The sequence below is a fragment of the Heloderma suspectum genome, chromosome 5 (genome assembly GCF_057233095.1).
Source record: "Heloderma suspectum isolate Gila_16-S chromosome 5, 16-S_ref, whole genome shotgun sequence".
Taxonomy (NCBI): Eukaryota; Metazoa; Chordata; class Lepidosauria; order Squamata; family Helodermatidae; genus Heloderma; species Heloderma suspectum.
The window spans coordinates 169,909,184-169,933,107 of NC_139462.1; the positions used below are offsets into that span (position 1 = coordinate 169,909,184).

Sequence of the window (23,924 nt, forward strand, 5' to 3'; positions counted from 1 at the left end):
GGCTTCTGCAAAGTCAAGTCCCATCTCACTAGTCTTTTAGAGTCCTTTGAGAATGTCAGTAAACATGTGGACGGGGATGATCTGGTAGATGTTGTTATTTGGATTTCTAAAAGGCTTTTGACATAGACCCTCACCAGAGATTCCTGAGCAAACTTAGTAGTCACGGAATAAGAGCAGAGGTCCTCTTATGGATTAATAAGAGTTAAAGAACAGAAAGCAGAGAAAAGAAATAAATGGTCAATTCAGGGATGTAAAAAGTGAGGTCCCACAAGGATCTGTATTGGGACCAATGCTCTTCAACTTGTTCATAAATGGCCAAGAATTAGGAGTGAGCAGTGAGGTGGCCAAGTTTGCTGATGACATGAAATTATGTAGGGTGGTTAAAACAAAAAGGGATTGTGAAGAGCTCCAAAAGGATCTCTCCACACTGGGAGAATGGACGTCAAAATGGCAAATGCCCTTCAAAGTAAGCAAGTGTAAAGTGATGCACATTGGGGCAAAAAATTCCCAACTTTACATACATGCTGATGGAATCTGAGCTAAAAGTTGACTGACAAAGAAAGAGATCTTGAGGTTGTGGTGGACAGTTTGATGAGGATGTTAACCCAGGCTGCAGTTGCTGGGGAAAAGGCAAATTCCAAATTAGGCATAATTAGGAAAGTAATACAAATCTATGGTGTGACCACACTTTGAGTACTGTGTACAGTTCTGGTCACTGCACAGAAAAGGGACAACTAAAATGATCAAGGGGCTGGAGCAACTCCCCTATGAGGAAAGGTTACAACCTCTGAGGCTGTTTAGCTTAGGGAAAAGGCAAGTGAGGGGAGACATGATAGAGGTGTACAAAAATATGTGTGCTGTGGAGAAAGTGGATAAGGAGACATATTTCTCCCTCTCTCATAATACTAGAACCTGGGGTCATCCCATGAAACTGACTGAGGGGAGATCCAAGACAGATAAAAGGGTTTACTTCTTCACACAGCCTTATAGAGTTAAACTATGGAATTCACTACCAGAAGATGTTGATGGCTTTTAAAAGGAGATTAGACAAATGCATGGAGGATAGGGCTATCAGTGGCTACTAGTCCTGATGGCTATATGCTACCTCCAGTATCAGAGGCGGTATGCGTATGTACACTAGTTGCTGGGGAACATGAGCAGGAGAGTGCTACTGCGCTCATGTCCTGCTTGTGGGTTTCCCATGGGCAGCTGGTTGGTCATTGTGTGAATAGAATGCTGGATTGGATGGATCTTTGGTGTGATCCAGCATGGCTCTTCTTAGGTGATTTCTGCATGTTCTTATTTAACATAAGGCACGGTCATGGGGAGAATAATAAAAAGTTTGGTAGCTACAGAAGTCTGGCATGCCTGGACATGTCCTTTATTGAGAGACTAAATGTATTCTAGAAGGGAGGGGGGAAAGGCTGCATTTGACATAAATACACAGTAAACCCTGGTTTCATTGGACCATTTCCTTTACATAATCATGAGACAATGAGTCCATGAAATGGACTTGGATAAGATCTCAGCATGGCCTCATTCTCAGGGTGGTCTCTTTCTCAGGCCTTCATCTTTAAAATAAAAATGCCAACAACCTACTTCACATCAGGGGTAACTGATAACCTTAGTTTGCAGTCCCATGTGCGATCTTATATGTCATAGAGATCTTACTCATATTGGCTTTCCACTGAAAAGGCCCTGGATCGCCATATGGGTGTCAGAATTGCTGCTTCTTCAGCAGGTTGCTGGATTCATGCATACTTGTCCATGGAAGAGACAGACGTTTCACTTTCTCTTTCAGTGAATGATTCTAGTGTTAACATTTTAATCTACATTTCCCTTTCTTGCTCTGAATAACTAGTGAAAACTTATTCAATACATTATGCATAGAATATAATTGAAAGATCTTAAAAAAAAAATTCATAAGAACATAAGAAGAGCCATGCTGGATCAGACCAAAGGTTCATCTAGTCCAGCGTTGTGTTAATACAGTGGCCAGACAGCTTTGAATACTTCAAAGGAATATTCTCATTTTAAAGAAGGATAATCTTTACTTTAAGACATTATCCTGGTATGTTTTTTGACCCAGTTGCTATCATTACCGTGCTGGCTTTAAGTTCTGAATTTGTAGGCAGGAGGTTGAACAGGTTCTCCATCCAGTATTGAAAGCTGCATCTATATTGCCATCTTGGCAATAACACTCAGTTTTCTCACCCAGAGATAGAGATGTCTGAAAATTCTTAGCTTTTTTTTTTTTTTTAAGGACCACGATCATTTTGGAGGCACTCTCCTGATTACAAATACCTTTTTTTGGCTTACCATCTTCTCAGTGATTCATTTCCATCAGCAGCTGTTGAATGCAAAAGTCTCTTCCCACATCTGATATTCTAATATTTCTAGAAATTAGTATGATGATAACATATTATTTTGCACACTTATTTAAATGTATGAATTAGTGGTTCACTGGTGACAGCTTTACATTCTCTCAAGTGGAGGTGGTATCACATCTAGACAATGATTCATGAAATCACTGTGTGGTGATTTTGTTGTTGTTGTTCAGTCGTTAAGTTGTTACGTCGTGTCTGACTCTTCGTGACCCCATGGACCATAGCACGCCAGGCCTTCCTGTCCTCCGCTCTCTCCCAGAGCATGCTCAAGATTAGGGGCCTAGGGTAGTATCCACATTCATTTCAATAGGTCTACTCTATGAAGGACTAACATTGGATACTACCACTAGTTTTCTGACAGTTCTAATTTAAAATATCAGTAGACTTTGCACCCTTTTTTAGATGTTGTATTTATATTCTGATTGAAGGAATCATATGCAGGAGTCGTCATTTATGTAGAATACACTGATTGTCCTAAAACAACAAAATATTTGAACAGCATGCAGCATGTGTCTATGATATAAGTCAGGAAGGAAATCGAAAGATTAAATCTATTCTGTTTGAGGCAACATTTTGAATAAAGTTGGATTTTTACGTCTGCTTTCATAACACACATAAAATGATCTTGTCATACAGAATTTCAAAGACTAAAACTAGGGTTTGTCTTTTTTCCAAGAATTTTGAAAGGGCATACAAAATAGTGATTTGACAACCTTTATATAACCAGTGTCAAATTTTATTGCATTTTCGGACTTGTGATTATTAGTTATTTCTGTCTTGTTCTTTGATAATAGGAGTATTTCCACTGGGATGAAGCATGGAAAGACGTTTTATTTTTAGAATTCCTGACTTAACAATGTAACTTAAATATTGCTGTTTTCAGAAAAAGGGGAGGAAGCACTAGCTTCATTAGCAATATTCAAATTCCAAATGCTGTCCTCCCCTTCTTTCCTCCTTTCCTGGCTTCTACATCTGCATTTGAGAGAGGTACTAAAACCAGCAAATGGGTTCTCACTGCTGACTGTAGCATTATCATCTGCAGCATCTGCAGGGATTGCTGTATCACAACGGAAGGTGCGTCAGATCAGTGATCCTATTCAACAGATTCTAATTCAACTGCACAAGATCATCTACATCACCCAGGTACATTTTGTTGACGTTGTTTTAGTGCAGATCATCAACTCTGTTAGTTGCTATTGCTTGGTATGTGCAACAGTAATTTCCATGCTCCCAACCAGTGCTTAAATTATGGGGGAAAGGTAGGAGGACCTTTAATGAAATCCACAAGCTTCATTCCCTAACTGCCCCTAATTGTAGCCAGATGCCCCCTCCACCCACCCCATCTCCCTGTAGCCTTCTAAAAACTGTAGCTAACCTAAAGGTAAAGGAGTGCCCTTGTAATTGGAGCACTGCTTGTGACAGTAAGGGCCTGTGTATTCCATCAAAAACTATCTGAAAACGGCAGACTCTTGCTCCAAAATATGCTTTATTTTCTTTTTTTAAGGTCCCCCCCCCAATAGACCTGGAATTCATTCTGCATTGTATTCTGCATGTTTTAGTCTAGTGATGGTCAGAACTGGCCTAGGACATCTCTCCAGTAGCTGCCAGCATTTCCCCCCTTCTATCCAGTCGAGTAAGAGTTCCTGGATATTCACAAACAGAAATTATCTGGTATGGGTGCTAGCATCCCTTTCTATCATACACATTGATTTTCCAGTCTGCTGTTATTTTCTTCCCTATAACATGTTCCTGCGGTTCCCATGGCTTTATGGGTGACTTTGGGCTATATGGGAGCAAAACAAGAACTATTAAATAAGAGCCACTTTTATTTGCAAAAACAATGTAATTGAGATATACCCCCCAAAATGAAAAATTGCATTTTAATTGTTGTAATTCCCTCTGAACAGTAAACAAGAATCAGGGACCCTATCTTAAAGGTTTCAAAATCATAATTCATATTCATAGAGCAAAGCCAGCATGATTATATTGTTAATAGCAGTAGTTTGAGCTCTGTCAGACAAGGCTCTTTTTATTATGGGCAAACTAGAAAGATGCCACATGCCTTCATGAAATGAAACATTTGCGGGTTCTTTGAAAGCCTTAGGAAGCTAATGTTAAAAGGCTAAGGTTTGGGACTGTATTCCAACCCCAGTCTATTTTGCTCTGTATCAAGGGAAGAGGTTTCTTGGGAAAGGAAAAAATGACAGCCCCCCGCCCTCCGTTTCCACCCTCCTGAAAGCTACTCCCATTGTGTTTTATGGCACTACAGAGCTCAGGTTCAGGACTTGGTGTCAGCATTGAGCACTTTATTGCTATGTAATGGAGAGTGGACCTAACCTACATTAGCATTTTATCCTGGCCCTCTAACACCTGGTTCACGCACAGGGCACACCCCCCAAACTGTTGCACTGATGCAATTTCTGCCTCAATATTCCACTGTTTCCCAAACCACTTGTATGACATTTTTCCCGGTGCCTGTGGTTTCCATGTGCCGCAAAGACGTGAGTTCCAACCTAGCAATATTATAACTCTTACCGGTAGGAGTAACTTTAAAGCTGCAGGGCCAGTTCTGCAACATTTTCCCTCACCTCCTTTACACCCTCTTATGTCTTTCACCTTCTTTACCCCCTCATGACTTTCTCCTCCTCCTTTTGTACCCTGTTCTCACCTTGCACTGATTTTTATGGAATTTGCAGGCAGGAAAAAGTAAACAAAAACAAACACCAAAAGCGGCACCATGAGCTCCCCACCTTCTTCCCTTCCCCTGCATCTTCCTCCTCCTCCCCTGTGATTTTTTGTGTGTGGAGGGCAGATACTTTTGACTGCTCATGTATGGAGTTGCACAGCTGTGAATTACCATGCAATTTATTTTTAAACCTCCATTGCTGTGCACCATCGAAGGTGTGCATGCAGTCAGCAAATTCAAAAAGAAAAAAGAAACTGAAACAGCAGCATACCCTCCCAGCGTCCTTCACAGCTGCAGCACTGTCCTGAAGCTTGTGTCATGCACTCATGCTACAAATACAAACAATAGAATATATGTGACCTTTTGAACAATTCCTTCTCTCACAATTAGAACACCATGCTTTGGTGTGGCACTTGATTGCATTGTAAACACTCTGAATACTGTGCTGTATTCATCAGCATGTGCCCTCAGAGCAACTATTGCATTTTGAAAAAATACCAGCACAGCAGCACCTAACACACAAAAGGGTCTCTAGTGTAAAGTCTCCCATGGAGAGCTTTCTGGAGAGTGGCAAAGGGAACATGTGTCATTTTTCCTTTGTTCCATCTTGAAAATTCTCCGTATATTGCAGCCAGGGAATTTTTTTAACTTTATGGTACACAACCTTGCAATCCTAATCCCTCTCAAAGGATACTATAAGCTGTTAGGAGGTGGAGCAAATCTATTCCCTCCCTTCCCTGCCCGTTCCCACAAATTAGGCTCAGACATCCTGAACATTCCGATTCCTAGAAGCACTGAACATGCTCAGTCCTAACTCAGCCATTTTGGTTTTGGATTTTTTCTCTTTTAGTTTACAAACTCATATATTTTTGCATATCTGGAGAGTGCCCCCGAGTATGTAGAACCATTACCTTGTCTGTGGTTGGTCCCATTTCACGACCAAACTTATTAGAAGGAGCAAGTGGGACTGTAACAAAATGTTGTAGTGTATCCTCACTTCTTATGAATTTATACCTTTTTTTCTGCCCCCCTCCCCCCACCCCATGCTATATAGTGCTAGAGGGGTCAAATTTGAGACCAGTAGTTGCCAGATCCCAGGGTAGTAGTGGTTCTGGAGAGGGGGAGAAAGTGCAAGTTCTTCCTCCTGAAAAATCCCTATATAGTGCAAGGAGGAGGCATTTTTAATCTTATAGAATGCATCCCCCAAATCTAACCTTCCTCCCCCAATAATTATAATAAGCTGTTAAAAGCTTCAGCAGGCCAATTCCCTCTTCTTACCACTTACCTTCAGTTCCTCCCACCCTCAACTGACATAGGAAGCTGTCTTATGCTGAATCAGACCTAATATGGTTGACACTGACTGGCAGTGGCCCTCCAGGGTGTCAGGCAAGATCCTTTCCTAGACCTTCATGGGGATTGAACCTGGGACCTTCTGCACACAAATCATGTGCTTTACCGCTGAGCTACAGCCCCTCCCTTAATTATTGAGCAGTTAACGGTAAAATATAATAGGATGCTTAAACTTAAGTTGTTGAAATAGTAGACGCTAGAGAGGAAGAGAAGGTGGTAAAGAGGACTGCCAAGCTGCCACATTCTGGTTCAACAAGCAATTCCTTCAAATTCCTACATCCTGCCAGGCCTCTTTTATACATTCCTGTTTATCCTGACATGTCACCTTTATTCTTACTGAAGTTTTACACAAGTACTAGGTGGAAAGCCTAATTGAACACAGTGGGTCTTACTTCTGAGTAAATACGCATAAGGTTGTGCTGTAAACCTTCCTATGTCCAAAATTAGCTGGTACACTCTAAATACAAAAAGTCCATCTGGATTTACTGGCATCCCAACCCAGCTCTTAACCATACCTTCGCCCCATTTCTCTTCCGCATTATCTTTAGCCTTCCATTCAGCCACTTTTCCTTTACGCCCTTGTGGTTATCCTGTTATTCAATATACTTGATGTTTCTTTTGTTCATGACCTGTTCATTGCTAGGGCAGTCTTATCACATGTTGTAAGATTTCTTACTTCCCCTGTTTGTATCTTAAACCTATTTGCCTTTTTTATCACGTTTTACCAGCTTCCCTCTTATGAATGGATGATTTTTTTCCTCAAGAGCAAGGGTCATGCTGGCAAGCTACATCCAAACCTTTTCTATAATATATTTTTTAGCTCAATAACAAATATCCTTTATTATTAATCTCACTGATCCTCTTTGAATTAAAATGGAACCAAGGCCCGTTACAGGTGCATCACTACAGCACCTAAGTTGCAGCATAATTTGTAAAGCAATTCTCAATTTAACGACACAGACAGCGAGAGACATTTGCCATTGTTAAGTTATCTGCTGTTCTCAGAGCAGAGTTCTATTTTTGTAGGCTGGTATGTAGACTTTAGTAGACTGGCATGACCCAAAGGGAATGGCTCCTCTTAAGATGAAGGAGGAAATTTATTGGAATTTCTCCAGAAGCTTGGCAAAAGGCCCCAAAACTTCATGTTGAAGAGGTGAGATTCTGTACTGAGTTGCATTTTCTACTATAGGTGTAAGAAACCTTTCTCCTTACATCAATACATGTGTAGTTTTTGGGGGGGAGTTTCTGAAATAAACCTTCTGCTTGACCACTATTTATCCCAAATGGGATCTAAGCCATTTAGCTGAATATGAATTTTCACAATAAATAACATAAACACTTTGCATTTGCTGAAATAGCAATACTTTCGATATCATAATAAAATTGATAGGATAACACAGAAGATTGCTTTCTACCAATGTGGCTATAAATGACAGCTACATTGGTAGCAATGTCCTGTGTTATCCTGTCAGTTGACAACAACATCTAAAGTATTGCTACTAATTGTATATCGATGCTTTATGAGACACCCTATTAATTTTCAAATTCCATGTTATCTGACAAGAAGTGTTTATTATCAAGGGATATTTCAGATTGCTTAGACAAGCTTTACAGTTTATAAAGAAAACTTCAGAACTGAATGTGGGTGTTTCTGACATAGAATTTGGAAGAGTGCTAAATGTGTTTCTAAAGGGTTAGTGTCTGTTTGGTAAAGTAGACAAAAGAAAAAAATTGTGTATAAAAATGGACTGCATATTTTCACAGCTCTCCATTTGTAAAAACAAACTTTGGGTGGGGGGAGGGGGTGTGATTCATAATGACCGTCCATATGGGATGCATTAGCCAACCTGGATTTGCTGAACATTCTGCTCATATTATTTGATGTTTAGTTGACAATGAGTATTGGGGCAGTTTCCTCCAGCACATTATCTTCTAATTATCAAGCCGTTATGAACTTGTCTATCCTTATAACTAAAAGTTTTCCCCATTGAACTAATTTCCCAACTCACTGAACATTCCATTGAATTGAGGAGTCTTTTGCACTTTGATACTTGGTTGGCTTGAACGTAGTAACGTAGAGATACAGAAGCACATTGACCAATCCCTGGAGCCTTTAAATACTTCCTTCCCTTTCTCTGGCCTCTTCTGGCATAAAGCAGGACACTTTAAAAGATGTAGGATGTTTATTTAAAGCTATCAATTGCTGATCTTCTCTAACAAGCAAAAGCTGAAGTTCATAAGGGGAGAGTTCTCGTTTGTTCTGGGCTTCCAGCAGCCTTTCCCATTCTGTTTCCATGGCAACAGGTTTCATTCGGATCTGAGAAAAATCATGTACGCTTTTTAAAAACGATTATGTAAACCTCTTACCTCCTCTGACATAGAAGCAGGATGGCTTTGCGCAATTTCCTTTCCAGGCAAAAGGCCTCCCAGCCCCCTTGTTTACTACCAAGGACTTCAGTATGGGCTGGCAACTTTGTTTTTCCACATTATCTTCCTTTGGCTGTTCAGACCTGTTTGGCATGGCAAAGATCCTTCAGTGACTGACAAATGTAGGTAGTCTAGGTAGAGTCCAAGCGAAAAGAAACAATGCGGATTTATTTGCCTAAACAGATGGAACTACTTCAGCTGTGATCAGTATTTAATTTCTAGAAACAGAGATGCCAGAGCTCATGTCTGGAAGCCCTCCTCATGATCCATGGAACTAGTTAGTTCAGTGGTGAAGTAAATACATTCTGCACCTGCTCAAAAACACTCCCCTCCATTCTCGCTTTAGGTTTTCCAGGGTTAACCTCTGGTGTGGAAGTAAATGCCTGCACTGAGCTCCAGTACAAATGGAACCTTAAGACCTCAGGGTTTTTTCTAGTGTGGATTAAAGGCTGGTTCATATTTTTAGAGTACATCCCTAAAACATTTTATGTGTACACCGAAAAGCATAATATTTTTTCTGCATTGCATATGCAACAAACATGTTTCTAACCATATATATGATAGGGATGCACGTTGTCAGCATCTGTCTCCCTGCTGCATGTATGCATGATTGGGAACATGGGTTTTTTTGGAGCACAAAAACAATCTCATCTACAAGGTTTGTGACTTTCCCAGTTAACTGCTGTGCTTCCAGAAATCAGCAATTAAAGATTTAATTGATGAAGAAATTAATAAAAGAAGCCTGCAGCTTTACAAATTACTATTCCTTTACTTTGGGATGGCACCTCCTGCAGGAGCTTCTAGGCAAATTCCTTGCTTTCGTTCATGGGGGAAGAGCTACCAAGTTCTCCCAGACCAGCTCTACGTAGCAAGCCTTATAGTTGAGCTGAATTGGAGCTCTTACAGCCTAGCTCTTGTTGCTTAAATTGACTTTTGTTTGTTATTCCTTTCTTTTCTGGGCTCCTTCATCACCTGCCCCATCTGACATGTTAAGTGAGGGCTAGGAGATTTTTTCACAGATCAGGAGGGAGCAACCCCATTTTTTTCTTCCCAGCAAAGGGAAGAGGTCTGCTTTGCACCATGGCCTCTGTGTAGCGCTTGATCAATTCCTCTCGACCCAGCATACCAGCCAGAATAGGACAGCCTGCAGATTGCCCCAACAGCCAGTGCGCGCTGTTCTCTGCCACATTGTGGCTGCTGGCACTTCACTCCCTGGCCCCACCATACCAGTCAATTATATATCATGTTACAGCATCAGCAATGTACATTTAGTTTACATAATAACATAAGCAAAAACCCAAACGAACAGGTAACTGTCTGAAGGAGCTTACAGTCTAAATGTAGCCAGACAGTGTGGGAGACAAGAGAGGCAAGAGTTAATTAACAGATATGAATATGAGTAAATGCAATAACATGAACACAGGATTTGTTATTATTTAAAATTGTATCCTGCCTTTCTTCCATGATGGAAATTAAGGTGATGTTTATAGGGTTCCCAGGCAGCCTCCCATCCAGGCACTGACCAGACCAGGATCTGCTTAATTTCTGCAAGAATGCCTTGGGGTTGTTTCCGTCGCCTGGTTTGAGTTGTGGGGTGAGGCCAAATGGGCTATGCCATTTTGCAGCTGAGTTTTGAGGAGATATTTGAAGGAAGAGACAGAAGTGTTGGGAAGGGGGAGGGGAGATAAGAAATATGGGGCAGGAAGGGAGAATGGAGTCTTTTAAAGGAAAATGAATGTACCAGATTGGGAAAACTGAAGCGATCTTTGAAGGCAATCACTTATCAGCATTTAGTAGGAACAGAATTGCTGAAGAAGAAGCTTAATAATTCAGACATGGAAAAATCATTATGATGCAAATACATTTTGAAGTAAATGCCGATACTGGGTATTCAGCCCTTGCCCTAGGAAGAATAATAGGAAGATGAATGTGTGTAAATAATCTCAGCTAACTAAGGAGGTGAAAGAATAAAATTCATTCATTCATTCATTCATTCATTTCATTTATATCCCACCTTTTTTCCTCCTTAAGGAACAGAAGGTGGCGTACATAATCCTCCTCCTCTCCATTTTATCCTCACAACAACAACCCTGTGAGGTGGGTTGGGCTGAGAGTCTGTGACTGGCCCAAAGTCCCCCAGTGAACTTCCATGGCCGAGTGGGGAATAGAACCTGGATCTCCCAGCTCACAGTCCAACACTCTAGCCACTACACCACACTGGCTCTCCTAACTGTCCTTTTCCGAAAAGTAAAAGTTTACATGCTGTTTGCTCACTGTTTGCTAGTCATCAGTGCTTAATGCTTTCATATTTCTCTTTACAATATAAAGAGTGGAAAGTGCTATGATAACTGTTTTTACACCTTCAAACAGCTTCCACCAACTTTGCACTGCAACTTCAAAAGACGGGTCATTGAGAGATTCAAGAAATCCCTGTTCAGTCAGCACAGTAATCCATGTAACTTGAAGTCTGAAATTAAAAAGGTGCAGTATTCTAAAAATCATTCCCAGGGTGATCATGATTTTCCCCCTGTTGTTTGAAATGTGGACTACATATTTAGAGGGAATGCCTGGAACTATTTTTAAAGATTAAGTAAGATGCTTGGAGTTTATCTATGTTGATGTTCATGTTTTCTTCATGAAGAATGGATGCCCATGGATACCAACTCACTAAAAAGCTTGTCAAAGTTTTGAAAATAATACAGTTTTGATTTGAATTGTTGTCTTTATTTATAGGGGGAAAGTAAGAATAAACAGTAACTAACTTTGGTTTTTGAAACTATAAAATAATTATAAATATTGTAAAAACATGTTTTGTCTTTCAATCATGAGAATATACATAGAATTGCAGGGGAGGGGGGTAACTAACAGCTACTCATAAATAAAAGCATAGAGCTTTTATCATTGGCGATTAGAGGATTGCCTTTCATGGATGTGATCAGAAAGGTAGAAAGTAGGTTTCAAAAACCAAACCACAAGAATGCTCCTTGGTACAGAATTTTTCATAATGTCCTTTCAGAGAAGTTATATAATGATTATAATCTTTTATTTACCTGAAATGCTTTAGAATCACAGCAAAAGGAAAGGTGATCCTTCATGGATCACTGCCTTGTTGTGGCAAAGGGGTTTGCGTAACTCAGTGAAGCCATAAGCTATGCCGTGCAGGGCCACCCAGGATGGACAGGTCATGGCAGAGAGTTCTGACAAAAGGTGGTCCACTGGAGAAGGAAATGGCAACCCACTCCAGTATTCTTGCCAAGAAAACTCCATGGAACGTATCACAAGGCTAAAAGAGATGACGCCGGAAGATGAGCCCCTCAGGTCGGAAGGTGTCCAATATACTACTGGGGAAGAGCAGAGGGTATTTCCAAGTAGCACCAGAAAGAGTGAAGCGGCTGGGCCAAAGCCGAAAGGACACTCAGCTGTGGATGTGTCTGGTGGTGAAAAGAAAATCCGATGCTGTAAAGAACAATATTGTTTAGAAACCTGGAATGTAAGATCAAGGAATCAAGGTAAGCTGGAGGTGGTCAAACATGAGATGGCAAGACTGAACATCGACATCTTGGGAATCAGCGAACTAAAATGGACAGGCATGGGCGAATTTAATTCAGGTGACCATCATATCTACTACTGTGGACAAGAATCCCTGAGAAGAAATGGAATAGCACTCATAGTCAACAAAAGGGAGGGAAAAGCAGTACTGGGGTACAATCTTAAAAACGATAGAATGATCTCAGTACGAATCCAAGGCAAACCATTCAACATCACAGTAATTCAAGTCTATGCCCCAACCACTGATGCCGAAGAAGCTGAGGTTGATCGGTTCTATGAAGACCTACAACACCTTCTAGAACTAACACCAAAAAAAGATGTCCTCTTCATCATAGGGGATTGGAATGCTAAAGTAGGAAGTCAAGAAATCACTGGGATAACAGGCAGGCATAGCCTTGGTGTACAAAATGAAGCAGGACAAAAGCTAATAGAGTTTTGCCAAGAGAACACGCTGATCATAGCAAACACTCTTTTACAACAGCACAAGAGACGACTCTACACATGGACATCACCAGATGGTCAATATCGAAATCAGATTGATTATGTCCTTTGCAGCCAAAGATGGAGAAGCTCTATACAGTCAGTATAGAAGCTCTATACAGTCAGTAAAAACAAGACCTGGAGCTGACTGTGGCTCAGATCATGAGCTTCTTGTTGCAAAATTTCGGCTTAAATTGAAGAATGTTGGGAAAACCACTAAACCGTTCAGGTATGACCTAAATCATATCCCTTACGAATATACAGTGGAGGTGAGGAATAGATTTCAGGGATTAGACATGATAGACAGAGTGCCTGAGGAACTATGGACGGAGGTCCGTAACATTGTTCAGGAGGCAGCAACGAAAACCATCCCAAAGAAAAAGAAATGCAAGAAAGCCAAGTGGCTGTCTGATGAGGCTTTACAAGTAGCTGAGGAAAGAAGGGAAGCGAAAAGCAAGGGAGAAAGGGGAAGATATATCCAACTGAATGCAGAGTTCCAGAGAATAGCAAGGAGAGACAAGAAGGCCTTCTTAAATGAACAATGCAAAGAAATCGAGGAAAACAACAGAATGGGAAAGACTAGAGATCTCTCCAAGAAAATTGGAGATCTCAAGGGAAAGTTTTGTGCAAAAACGGGCATGACAAAGGACAAAGAAGGCAGGGACCTAACAGAAGCAGATGAGATTAAGACGAGGTGGAAAGAATACACAGAAGAACTATACAGGAAAGATCTGAATGTCCCTGATAGCCATGATAGTGCGGTCACTGAACTTGAGCCGGACATCCTCGAGAGTGAAGTCAAGTGGGCCTTAGGAAGCATTAGTAACAACAAAGCTAGCGGAGATGACAGTATTCCAGCTGAGCTATTTAAAATCCTAAAAGATGATGCTGTTAAAGTGCTGCATTCAGTATGCCAACAAATTTGGAACACTCAACAATGGCCGCAACACTGGAAAAGGTCAGTTTACATTCCAATTCCAAAGAAGGGCAATGCCAAAGAGTGTTCAAACTACCGCACAATTGCACTCATTTCACATGCCAGCAAGGTTATGCTCAAAATCCTACAAGCTAGGCTTCAGCAGTATGCGAACCGAGAACTACCGGAAGTACAAGCTGGGTTTCGAAGAGGCAGAGGAACTAGAGATCAAATCGCCAACATTCACGGGATCATGGAGAAAGCAAGAGAATTCCAGAAAAACGTCTATTTCTGCTTCATTGACTACGCTAAAGCCTTTGATTGTGTGGACCACAACAAACTGTGGCAAACTATTAAAGTGATGGGAGTACCAGACCACCTTACCTGTCTCCTGAGAAACCTGTACGAGGGTCAAGAAGCAACAGTAAGAACCGGACATGGAACAACCGAGTGGTTCCAAATTGGGAAAGGAGTACGACAAGGCTGCATATTGTTGCCCTGCTTATTTAACTTATATGCAGAGTACATCATGAGAAACGCCGGGTTGGATGAATCACAGGTCAGAATTAAGATTGCTGGGAGAATTATCAACAACCTCCGATATGCAGACGATACCACCCTAATGGCAGAAAGCGAAGAGGATCTAAAGAGCCTCTTGTTGAGGGTGAAAGAGGAGAGTGCACAAGCTGGTTTGAAAGTCAACATTAAAAAAACTAAGATCATGGCATCTGGCCCCATCACTTCCTGGCATATAGAAGGGGAAGAAATGGAAGCAGTGACAGATTTTACTTTCTTGGGCTCCAAGATCACTGCAGATGGTGACTGTAGCCATGAAATTAAAAGACGCTTGCTCCTTGGGAGGAAAGCTATGGCCAACCTAGACAGCATAGTAAGAAGCAGAGACATCACCTTGCCGACAAAGGTCCGTCTAATCAAAGCTATGTTTTTCCCAGTAGTAATGTATGGCTGTGAGAGCTGGACTATAAGGAAGGCTGAGCGCCAAAGAATTGGTGCTTTTGAACTGTGGTGCTGGAGAAGACTCTTACGAGTCCCCTGGACTGCAAGGAGGTCAAATCAGTCAATCTTAAAGGAAATCAACCCTGAGTGCTCATTGGAAGGACAGATACCGAAGCTGAAGCTCCAATATTTTGGCCACCTAATGCGAAGAGAAAACTCTCTGGAAAAGACCCTGATGCTGGGAAAGACTGAAGGCAAAAGGAGAAGGGGACGGCAGAAGATGAGATGGCTAGATAGCATCACCGATGCAATGAATATGAACTTGAGCACACTCCGGGAGAGAGCACAGGACAGGAAGGCCTGGCGTGCTATGGTCCATGGGGTCACGATGAGTCGGACATGACTGAACGACTGAACAACAACAAAAGGAAAGGTTTCTCCTGTGCAAGCACCAGGTCATTACTGACCCCTAGAGGGACGCCTGCTTATGCTGGCGTTTTCATGGCAGACTATAGCGGGGTGGTTTGCCATTGCCTTCCCCAGTCGTGACTACCTTTCCTAATTCTTGCCTAATTGCAGAGACACTCCCATCTTAACATTCACAGAAGCAGATATCTATCTGTATCTATCCATACATCCCATACTTCTTAACAAATGGAGATATCTTGAATAGACCAGAGCAGCAAGAAGAGGTACAAAGGGAGAAGAAAAAGGAGATGTATTCAGGGGTTGAAAGGGGAACAGTTTTAACCTTTGAAGATTGACCTTTTTTCTTAACCAGACCAGAAAGCACTGAAGCTGTCCAAATGTGCTTTGATGCTACATGCCCTTGACATAGCCCAGCAGGCCTTAATTCAGATCATGGCTTTCCAGCTATAACATTCTTGTGAGCATTGCAAGGTCTGCATCTGTTTATAAATCTGTACTGTGATTACTGTCCAGTACAGAACAGTTATATGTGGATAATGTTAAAAACTACAGAACATTGTTTTTCAAAGGCTAGAGAGAGAATATCTTAACAAAGCAAGTTCAAAAAGACACAGCAGCATATTTGATCTTGTGCACATAGTATGTAGTACAGTAACATTTTTCCAGTTGTCCCAACAGATAGAGGCAATTCCCAACGTATTTCATTCAGTGGAGCAGCATGGCCTGGACTTCAGAGCCACAGTCCAGGGCCCAAAGCACAAGAGCCATCCAAATGACCACCCAGAGAGCAGCAAGCAATGGAGGCAGTGGCAAAGAGGCCTGGTATCAGCACCTGGGCCAGCATGGGCATGCCAAGGCCTACCGGTTGCTGCAGCACCCTTTCTTTCTTACTTTAAACTACATTTGAATAGCTAAGGTGATTGCTGAGGCATTTACATGGTCACAGATGCTAATTTTATTATTTTTTACTTTTAAAATATACTGTCTTTTTCCACACCAAAATGGAGCTTATTTCCAAGTAAGCGTGTTTAGCATCAGGGCAGCAGAAGCAAACTATTAATATATTTCTGTTGTCATGATGGTGCTACAGGAATATATTTTATATCCCTTAGGCTCAAGGAGAATGGTAACATAGGTAACATATACAAACATTCACACAATTTAACATTCACATAACAATACTTAGCCTGTATTTATGCCTAGCTACCAAACACCCAAATGGAAGTTCTTACTTTGCTTTGGGGCAAAGCTGTATTATTAACAGAAACTCCAGCATTACTGTGCCTTTTGTCTGGTTGGTCATAGAAGTCACATGCTATAAGAATCAGTAGGCAGGTAATGTCCCCTGCACATGCTGCAATCAAAAGGAGTTGATTCCCTTTCTATGCTGATGTTTGTTTTAGTAATTTTCTTGCATTAACTGATGCCTTTTAGTTTATTTTGTTGTTTTTATTATTCTGCTTATTATTACTTTAAAAAATTTTTTAACCCATCTTTGAGTTTTTACTAATAAAAGTGGGATAAAAATATAAAATAATAGTACAAATAATGACCCAATTGAACAATCACCCATCATATGCAGTAATAATAGGAGTTTTGAACACACAAGGCTATATTGAATCCTGCTGCCTTGTGCCACAAAAAGATTTACCCTTGCATATGCATTTTGTGTACTGTGAATCCACTGGGCCTTATGCGCATGCTGATGCAACCTGTGCCATGTGACCCAGGCACAGGGCAAATGAAGATATCTCTTTCCATTAATCTTTCAGTACAAATGCTTGTGAACATACAATGCCCGTGTCCCCGTGGTTGGCTATTCTGCACTTGGGACAAATTAACAAGCAGTGATGTTTTGCACTTGAGCATTTCTGGATTGGGGTTTGAGTGTTGAAAAATAATAATTTAAAAATTATTAAAAAATAATAATTTTACGTGCTCTTCATCTCTCCTGTGCAGTGAGAGGCAGGGATGAACGGATTCCCCACCGTCCATTCCGGTGGGGAATCCGCGGTGGAGGGGGGAGGCGATCCATTCTCTCCCCCCCCCGGAAGCTGCAGAGCTGAGGGCCACCGCTTACCGTTTGTTTTCAGGTCCGTAGACTGTGTTTTCTGCCCCGTTCCTCCATCCACATGCCCCAGATTCCCCCATTTTTTTTTGGCTCCCTGAACTTACAAAAATAATTCCACAAGTACCGCTGAAAAACCCTTTTTGCACGCCCGCCGTCGGTTTCCGTAAGCCTTGGGTCATAGGGAAAATGCCTATTTATTATTGTAAAAAGGTTAAAGCCCTTCGTGGGGATTCCCCACATAACTTCCGGTCACCTGACCTCACCGGACCGGACCTCACCTTACCTCACCTGACGTCACCTCCGCAGACAATAAACAGAAAAGATGGAGGATTTCTGTGGACTTTGAGACTCAGCCCCAGCAAAAGAAAGCCTCGGGTCACAGGGAAAATGCCTGTTTATTATCGTAAAAAAGGTAAAGCCGTTCGCGTTCTTCCTCCATTTCTGATTTACGGATTTTTTTTCATGATTATTTTCATAAATCTGCCATTCAGCGGACAAAAAAAAGGGGGGTCCACATGAGCTCCAGTCCGGGTCGACTAGGGCACCCCGTTCCGAGGAGGATCCCGCGGACCAGATTTGTCAGAATTTGTGACATTTGTACGGAATGTCTCCCTAGTGAGAGGGCAGTGCTAGAGAGCTTAGTTTTCTTTGGATGAGAAACCTGTGGATACTGATGGTATATTTGTAGTATTTCTTTTATTTACAAATATACAAGCAGAGCATAGTGGAAACAAATAGACATCTCTGTTGCAAGCAGCAAATCCACCAACCCTGCATCAGATTCCCAGAGAGAGGCCCTTTTCTTAATCTTTACAGAGCCCCTGTACTTAATCTTTAGACAGCTCACACCTCCAAAAGCACTCTCCATCCATTTTTCCTTCTTGCCCAGATTAAAAACTGCCAAACTGACTCCAAGCTGTTTCTCTGCACCCTCATTGATGAAGGGTGTCCCCAAATTCTTGAGGATATTACATTCCAAGGCTGGAGCAAGGTCACCAGCTATCAGAAGAACATCTCCTGTCATTAGCCTCCATTGAAGAAGCATCAATAGTTAAATCTGGATTATTAGCCACCCACCACCCTAACAAAGGATTTTTTCTTAGCACCCATAATAGTGAAAATATATTTGAGTAACCTTCAACGAGCTTATTTGGATACTTTTATATGTGTAATTTTCCCTAGTGATTTGAGATGTTAGACTTTCTTATGTAAAATGTACACTCTGTCTCAGGAAATTATGTAGTACAGAAGTAATCTAGAAAGTCACTCATTTTCTCCTGAAAAGTTGGAGCAAATTAGTTACATGAATGACATCTAGAGCTCTTTTTCCCACCCATTATTTTAATTATTAATTCTGTTTTCCTTTTAGTATGTTTGGTTTCTAAATGAATGAAAGACCACCTGGACATTTTCTGGTGGAGGCCTGACAACAGGGAGAGTGATCCATAAGAACGGGTGCATCTCCACCAGTTTTCTCCCCTACCTAGGTTAAATACCTAGCCACAACTAATATTGAAGCCAGACAACAACATCTCAGTTGTGCACTTTTAATTCTGTAACTGAAAATGACAGAACACTGCCTTTAGCTCAAAGCTGTAAATTGAACCTGATAGTGTATAATATGAAAATCTTCTACCAATTTAAATTTGTGGAAATCTATTCATGTGGCTGAGGCCAGCCAGTGCTTGGATGAGTACCTGTCACTTTGAGGATTAGGAATTTTCTCCCTTATTTCATCTTCTATGACAGTTGTCATTTTTCTAAGCAACATCAAAAGGGTAGAGCACCCTGGAGAGAGCAAAATGGCTGAAATCACACAAACATCAGTGGGTCCAAATACTCTGCTGTGATGAAAATTAGTCCAGTGCCCACTTATACACTCTGTGAAACCTAATGTTAAGTATATAGTTTACTGCATTTGTCCTGTAGATTTGCGATACATCTTCCTCCCCTGTTCTCATGGGACCATGCCCTTTAATACAAGCATTAAGGACAAATGTGAAACAAGCATTACGGAACAAACAACCCTTGATACATGATAGAAGAAGAGTACCATAGGTGGTTAGTAGTATACATGGTCAACAGCCTCTTCTAAAAATCCTAACAACCTCAACTTTCAGTTTTGTCTTTTCTAAAAGAAAGGAAGGTGGGTTTTTTTTAAATCCTTAGGATTTCAAAGATAAGTTTGACAATGCAGTTGTATTATGTACATGACAGAAATATCAACGCAAGTTTTACAAAAACCCAAACTGTTCTTTGTTTGGGGTGGTAGTGTTTGTTTTCTATGAGTTCTAAGACCATTTTTTAAAGAAATTGTTAAATCAAAGCTTTTCATGTTCAGTATGAATTTCTGAATAGTTAGGATTGTTCAGTATAATTAATATCAATTCATTTTTTTCTCAAGAAAAAATGAACTGCTTGAATGCAACTGAATCTTTTACAGAGTATTTAAATTAATTGTATTTATTTTAAAATATGTATAACCCTGTTCTTTGGTTTTAAATTAAAAGTTCCAAAGCGATGCTCAACCAAAAAACCACAGATTGATTATTTATTTATTTATTTACTACATTTATATCGCGCCTTTTTTCTTCCTTAAGGAACCCAAGGCGGTGTACATGATCCTCCTCTTCTCCATTTTATCCTCACAACAACAACCCTGTGAGGTAGGTTGGGCTGAGAGTCTGTGACTGGCCCAAAATCACCCAGTGCATTTCCATGGCCAAGTGGGGACTAGAACCTGGATCTCCTGACTCCCAATCCAACACTCTAGCCACTACACCGCACTGGCTCTGTTTGAAGTCTAACATCTCAAAACAGGGTAGAATTTAAAAACAACAGCATCTGTAAAAATAATAAAATATCAGATTAAAGAGAAGTGAATGCAGCCTATATAAAAATTCCCAGCAGATCAAATGAAAACGCTGTTCATTAAAATGAAAGCTTGGGTAAACAAACAAACAAAGTCTTGACCTGGCACCTAGAACTTAACAAAGACACTAGGAGGATGTCTCTAGGCAGAATACTCCATAATCATTTTGAGTACCAACCCAGGTAGCTTCTGTTGCATCATACAGTTTGCCCACTCTTTTTTCAAATGTTAGCCATAGGAGTATTTAGGGTTAGCATTTGCAAAATAAAAAGGCCACAGAATATGCATAAAAGATGCACTATCTGCTGTTTTGTATCTAGAGCTTCAGCTATTGGGATGGTATGGAAATGTAATAAATAGATAATACACTGTTTTGCAATTGTGTTTGAGTTCAGCCCTTCATTCCTCCTTTGCTGATTCTACTTTCTGCACCCCAAAACATGGCACTAGCCATCTGTTCTACAGGTGAGGGTTCCAAGATCCTTGGACTCAGTCATATATGCATGATGACTGCTATTGTGTGTGCAAGGATTTATGGGTTGGAACATTAATCCCACACTGGCATTAGAAAAGAAATAGAACAGGATCACTTCACAAATCCTCGGCTCTGGGGCATTCAGCGGAATTGTTTCTTGGCTGCTCCTATCTGTTTTATTTTATTCTATTTATTTATTTGGATATTTACAAAAACGAAGTGCTCTGGGCATGTGTAGTCTTGCATTTTAAACTCAGTTAAATCATAGCACTATAATGTCTACAGGAATAATATGTGAGTTTGCTTCTGCTGCCCTAATGCTAAACACATTTGCCTGGGAATAGTCACCATTTTATTGTAAAAAGGGACAATATATTTTTAAAGTAAAAATAATAAGTTGAGAATCTGTATGTGCCCAGTCAACTGCCTGCTAACTCTAAACTGCTTTTAAAAGTAAGAAGAAAGGATACTGCGGTGAACAGCATCAGCCCTGATGAGCCCCATCATGCCCATGTTGGCCCAGGTGCTGATGCTGGGCCTGTTTGGCCTTGCCCTCATCACCTGCCACTCTCTGGATTATTATCTGGGGTCCTCTGGGCAGTAGGGGGCCCTGGATGTCAGCCCAGAAGGTCCAGGCCTACCTGTACCACTGCCACTCTTCATCAAAAGATATTAGGGTGCTGAATTAGCATCATTCCCTCCCTGGAACCTCTACCCTGTTTCCAGGTATCTTTTCACCCCACCCCCAAAGGGAGCCCATCCCACAGTTTGAGAACTAGCATATTCATGACAAAATGCAAATTATGTTAATGACGTGTATGCAATTTAGTTTCCATTTTCTGGTTTGGTTTCTTCTACTTTAGACCTCTGGCTCTGAGCTTACTATCAATGGCCACATTTATGTAGGAAAAGGAATACAGTTTTCATTTGTGTTTGACCCTTTTACAGCTTCTCCAAGGTTCTCCGGAGCTGATTGAGCCTAACTTTTTAACATCAGATTGCCACTTGTTGCTTCACTCTTCAGGGGGAAATACTTTGGTCCTAGATGACAGACCAGGTAAATCTAGCAAAAGCAATGTTGCTTGACGTTTCCCATTAGCTGTTGACATTGACAGTATACACTGAACTCAACTTAATACTACTGAATATACACTTAGCACCGACAGAGGCTTAAGTGACCTCTGTGGTTCAAAGCGCCTTTTATCAGCTTCAGCTGATATGCTGTGTGTGACCTTACCAGGTTGGAGATGACTTGGATGGCCACAGTGGGACGTTACCAGAGTTTCCAATTCAAATTCTTCTAGAAAACCCACATCACTACCTAGCTCCCTGCACTCTTATTTCTGATTCCTTATATGGCCATGAAAGCAGATCAGTCACCTTGAGAGAGGTGTCCATAAATACTCAGATATAAATAGCAGGGATTCCCATTAATGAAAATGCAGTTCAGCTCTATTGAAGTGAATTGGAAAGCTGGTTCTACTACAGCCTTCCCAGATGTTTTGTACTACAAGTCCCAGCATTCCTGACCATTGGCCATGCTGGCTAGGGCTGGAGAGCACCAGGTTGGGGAAGGCTGCACTACAGAAGCTCCTCTACACACATTGGACCTCCCAAGCCCAACTCGCTGGATCAGTACAAATGTCTAACTGTTGTGCCTTTTAGTTCACAATGTACTAGCTGCTTTTTGCTTTCATCTTAATGTATTATGTCTGTGACCAAAAAAGAGTTGTGTGTGGAAATTTTTTTTTCTCTCTCCCATATCTAAGAATCTGTTAGTAATGCATAAGATTAGGATTTGTGCTTGGGTTCTGGTTGTTTTTGTTTTTGCATTGTTGCAGTACGTTTAATTGTAAAATGATAATAACTTCATCTGCTTAAGGATCTTTCTCGCTTTATGAAACCGGAATGTCCATTCAGTTAACCAGAATTATCTGATGTAATTTATTCATAGGTCTTCCAAGCACTCTTGACATGGACGACAGAATGACATATGAACAAATGCAGGTCAGACATTACATTGGTTTTTGCAGTTTTATACATTTCTTTTAGTTCCTTTTTAGTAACCCATAATGAAACTCAGTGTACTTCACTTTTGCAGACTGTGATTGAAGAGGTTCTGGAGGAATGTGGATATTACAGTTTCACTTCAAATAGGTACATTTCATTTCAAAAGGAGGTGTTAAATTATGTGGAAAAACACAACTTTTAATTCAGTTTCTAGTTGTAGCAGTGTATTTTAGTTTTATTTATTTATTTATTTATTTATTACATTTCTATACCACCCAATAGTCAAAGCTCTCTGGGCAGTTTTAGCTGAATGCATGATTTTATTGTATGTAGGCATGTGCTAGATAAAACTGATGTATAACATTTTAGCCAGAGGTGCTGCATTCTAACAGAAGAATAGCATAATACTTTGTAGCAGTTTCCTCTCCTTACTTCCCCTCCCACAAAAAAATCATATTTGAAATGAAAGGCACCTCTGTCCTATACCTTTTGATGAATGTGACTTTGCTATAAAAGCCCTTTTGGAAAGCAAATATTAATTAAAAAATCCTGGGCTACAAACTAGTCTAGCTGGTACATTTTTTTGGATGTAGCACAAAAGGACTAGCATAAGAAAGCAAAGGGTAGATGTAAAATTTAGAAGTACTTGAAAGAAGCTGTTCGGTGACTGTGAACATCATTGTCTTATATAGCTGCTATTCTTACTTCAGCAACTGCAGCTCTTTGACCACTGCACCACTGGTTATTGCTGCAGTATTTCCATTAGTGACTCAACTGCATTTAGTGCAAAGATGGGAAATGTGTGGTCCTCTAGATATTGTTGGACTGTGTGTCCCACTATCCCTCACCATTGGCTATGTTGGCTAGGGCTGATAGAAGTTGCAGTTGCACATCTGGAGGACCACACATTCCCCACCCCTGGTTTAGAGGACACACTGATTGTCTCACCAGTCAATCCGTTTAAGTGGAATTTCACTCTGACATATGAAGCTGCCTTATATTGAGTAAAACCATTCATCCACCTAGCCCAAATATTGTGCATTCTGACTGGCAACAGGGGTCTTTCTCAGCCCTTTGACTGGAGGTGCTTTTAATTGCAGATGCTGAGTGTTGAACCCGGGACCATATGCATGGAATGTATGTGTTCTTCCACTGAACTACATTTCCTACCCCACCCTTCTCCAACCTAGTGTCCTCTGGATGTGTTGGACTGCAACTCCTATCATTCCCAGCCAATGGTGAGGGATGGTGGGAAGTGCAGTGCAGCAACATCTGGAGGACCACACATTCCCCATCCCTGCCCGAAATGCTGGCT

At 40.9% G+C, this 23,924-nt stretch overlaps 1 protein-coding gene across 2 annotated transcripts in view; it reads left to right on the top strand.

Annotated features, from left to right (window-relative positions):
• The window catches only part of NEK10 (NIMA related kinase 10), a 135,376-nt gene that overhangs the window by 110,063 nt on the left and 1,389 nt on the right, over positions 1 to 23,924 (top strand). For both annotated transcript variants that reach the window (XM_084858297.1, XM_084858298.1), the window contains 5 exons: positions 3,430 to 3,530; positions 11,221 to 11,331; positions 21,548 to 21,656; positions 22,554 to 22,606; positions 22,701 to 22,756. In XM_084858297.1, the coding sequence (XP_084714423.1) occupies positions 3,430 to 3,530; positions 11,221 to 11,331; positions 21,548 to 21,656; positions 22,554 to 22,606; positions 22,701 to 22,756 (430 nt within the window). The remainder of the gene's footprint in view (positions 1 to 3,429; positions 3,531 to 11,220; positions 11,332 to 21,547; positions 21,657 to 22,553; positions 22,607 to 22,700; positions 22,757 to 23,924) is intronic.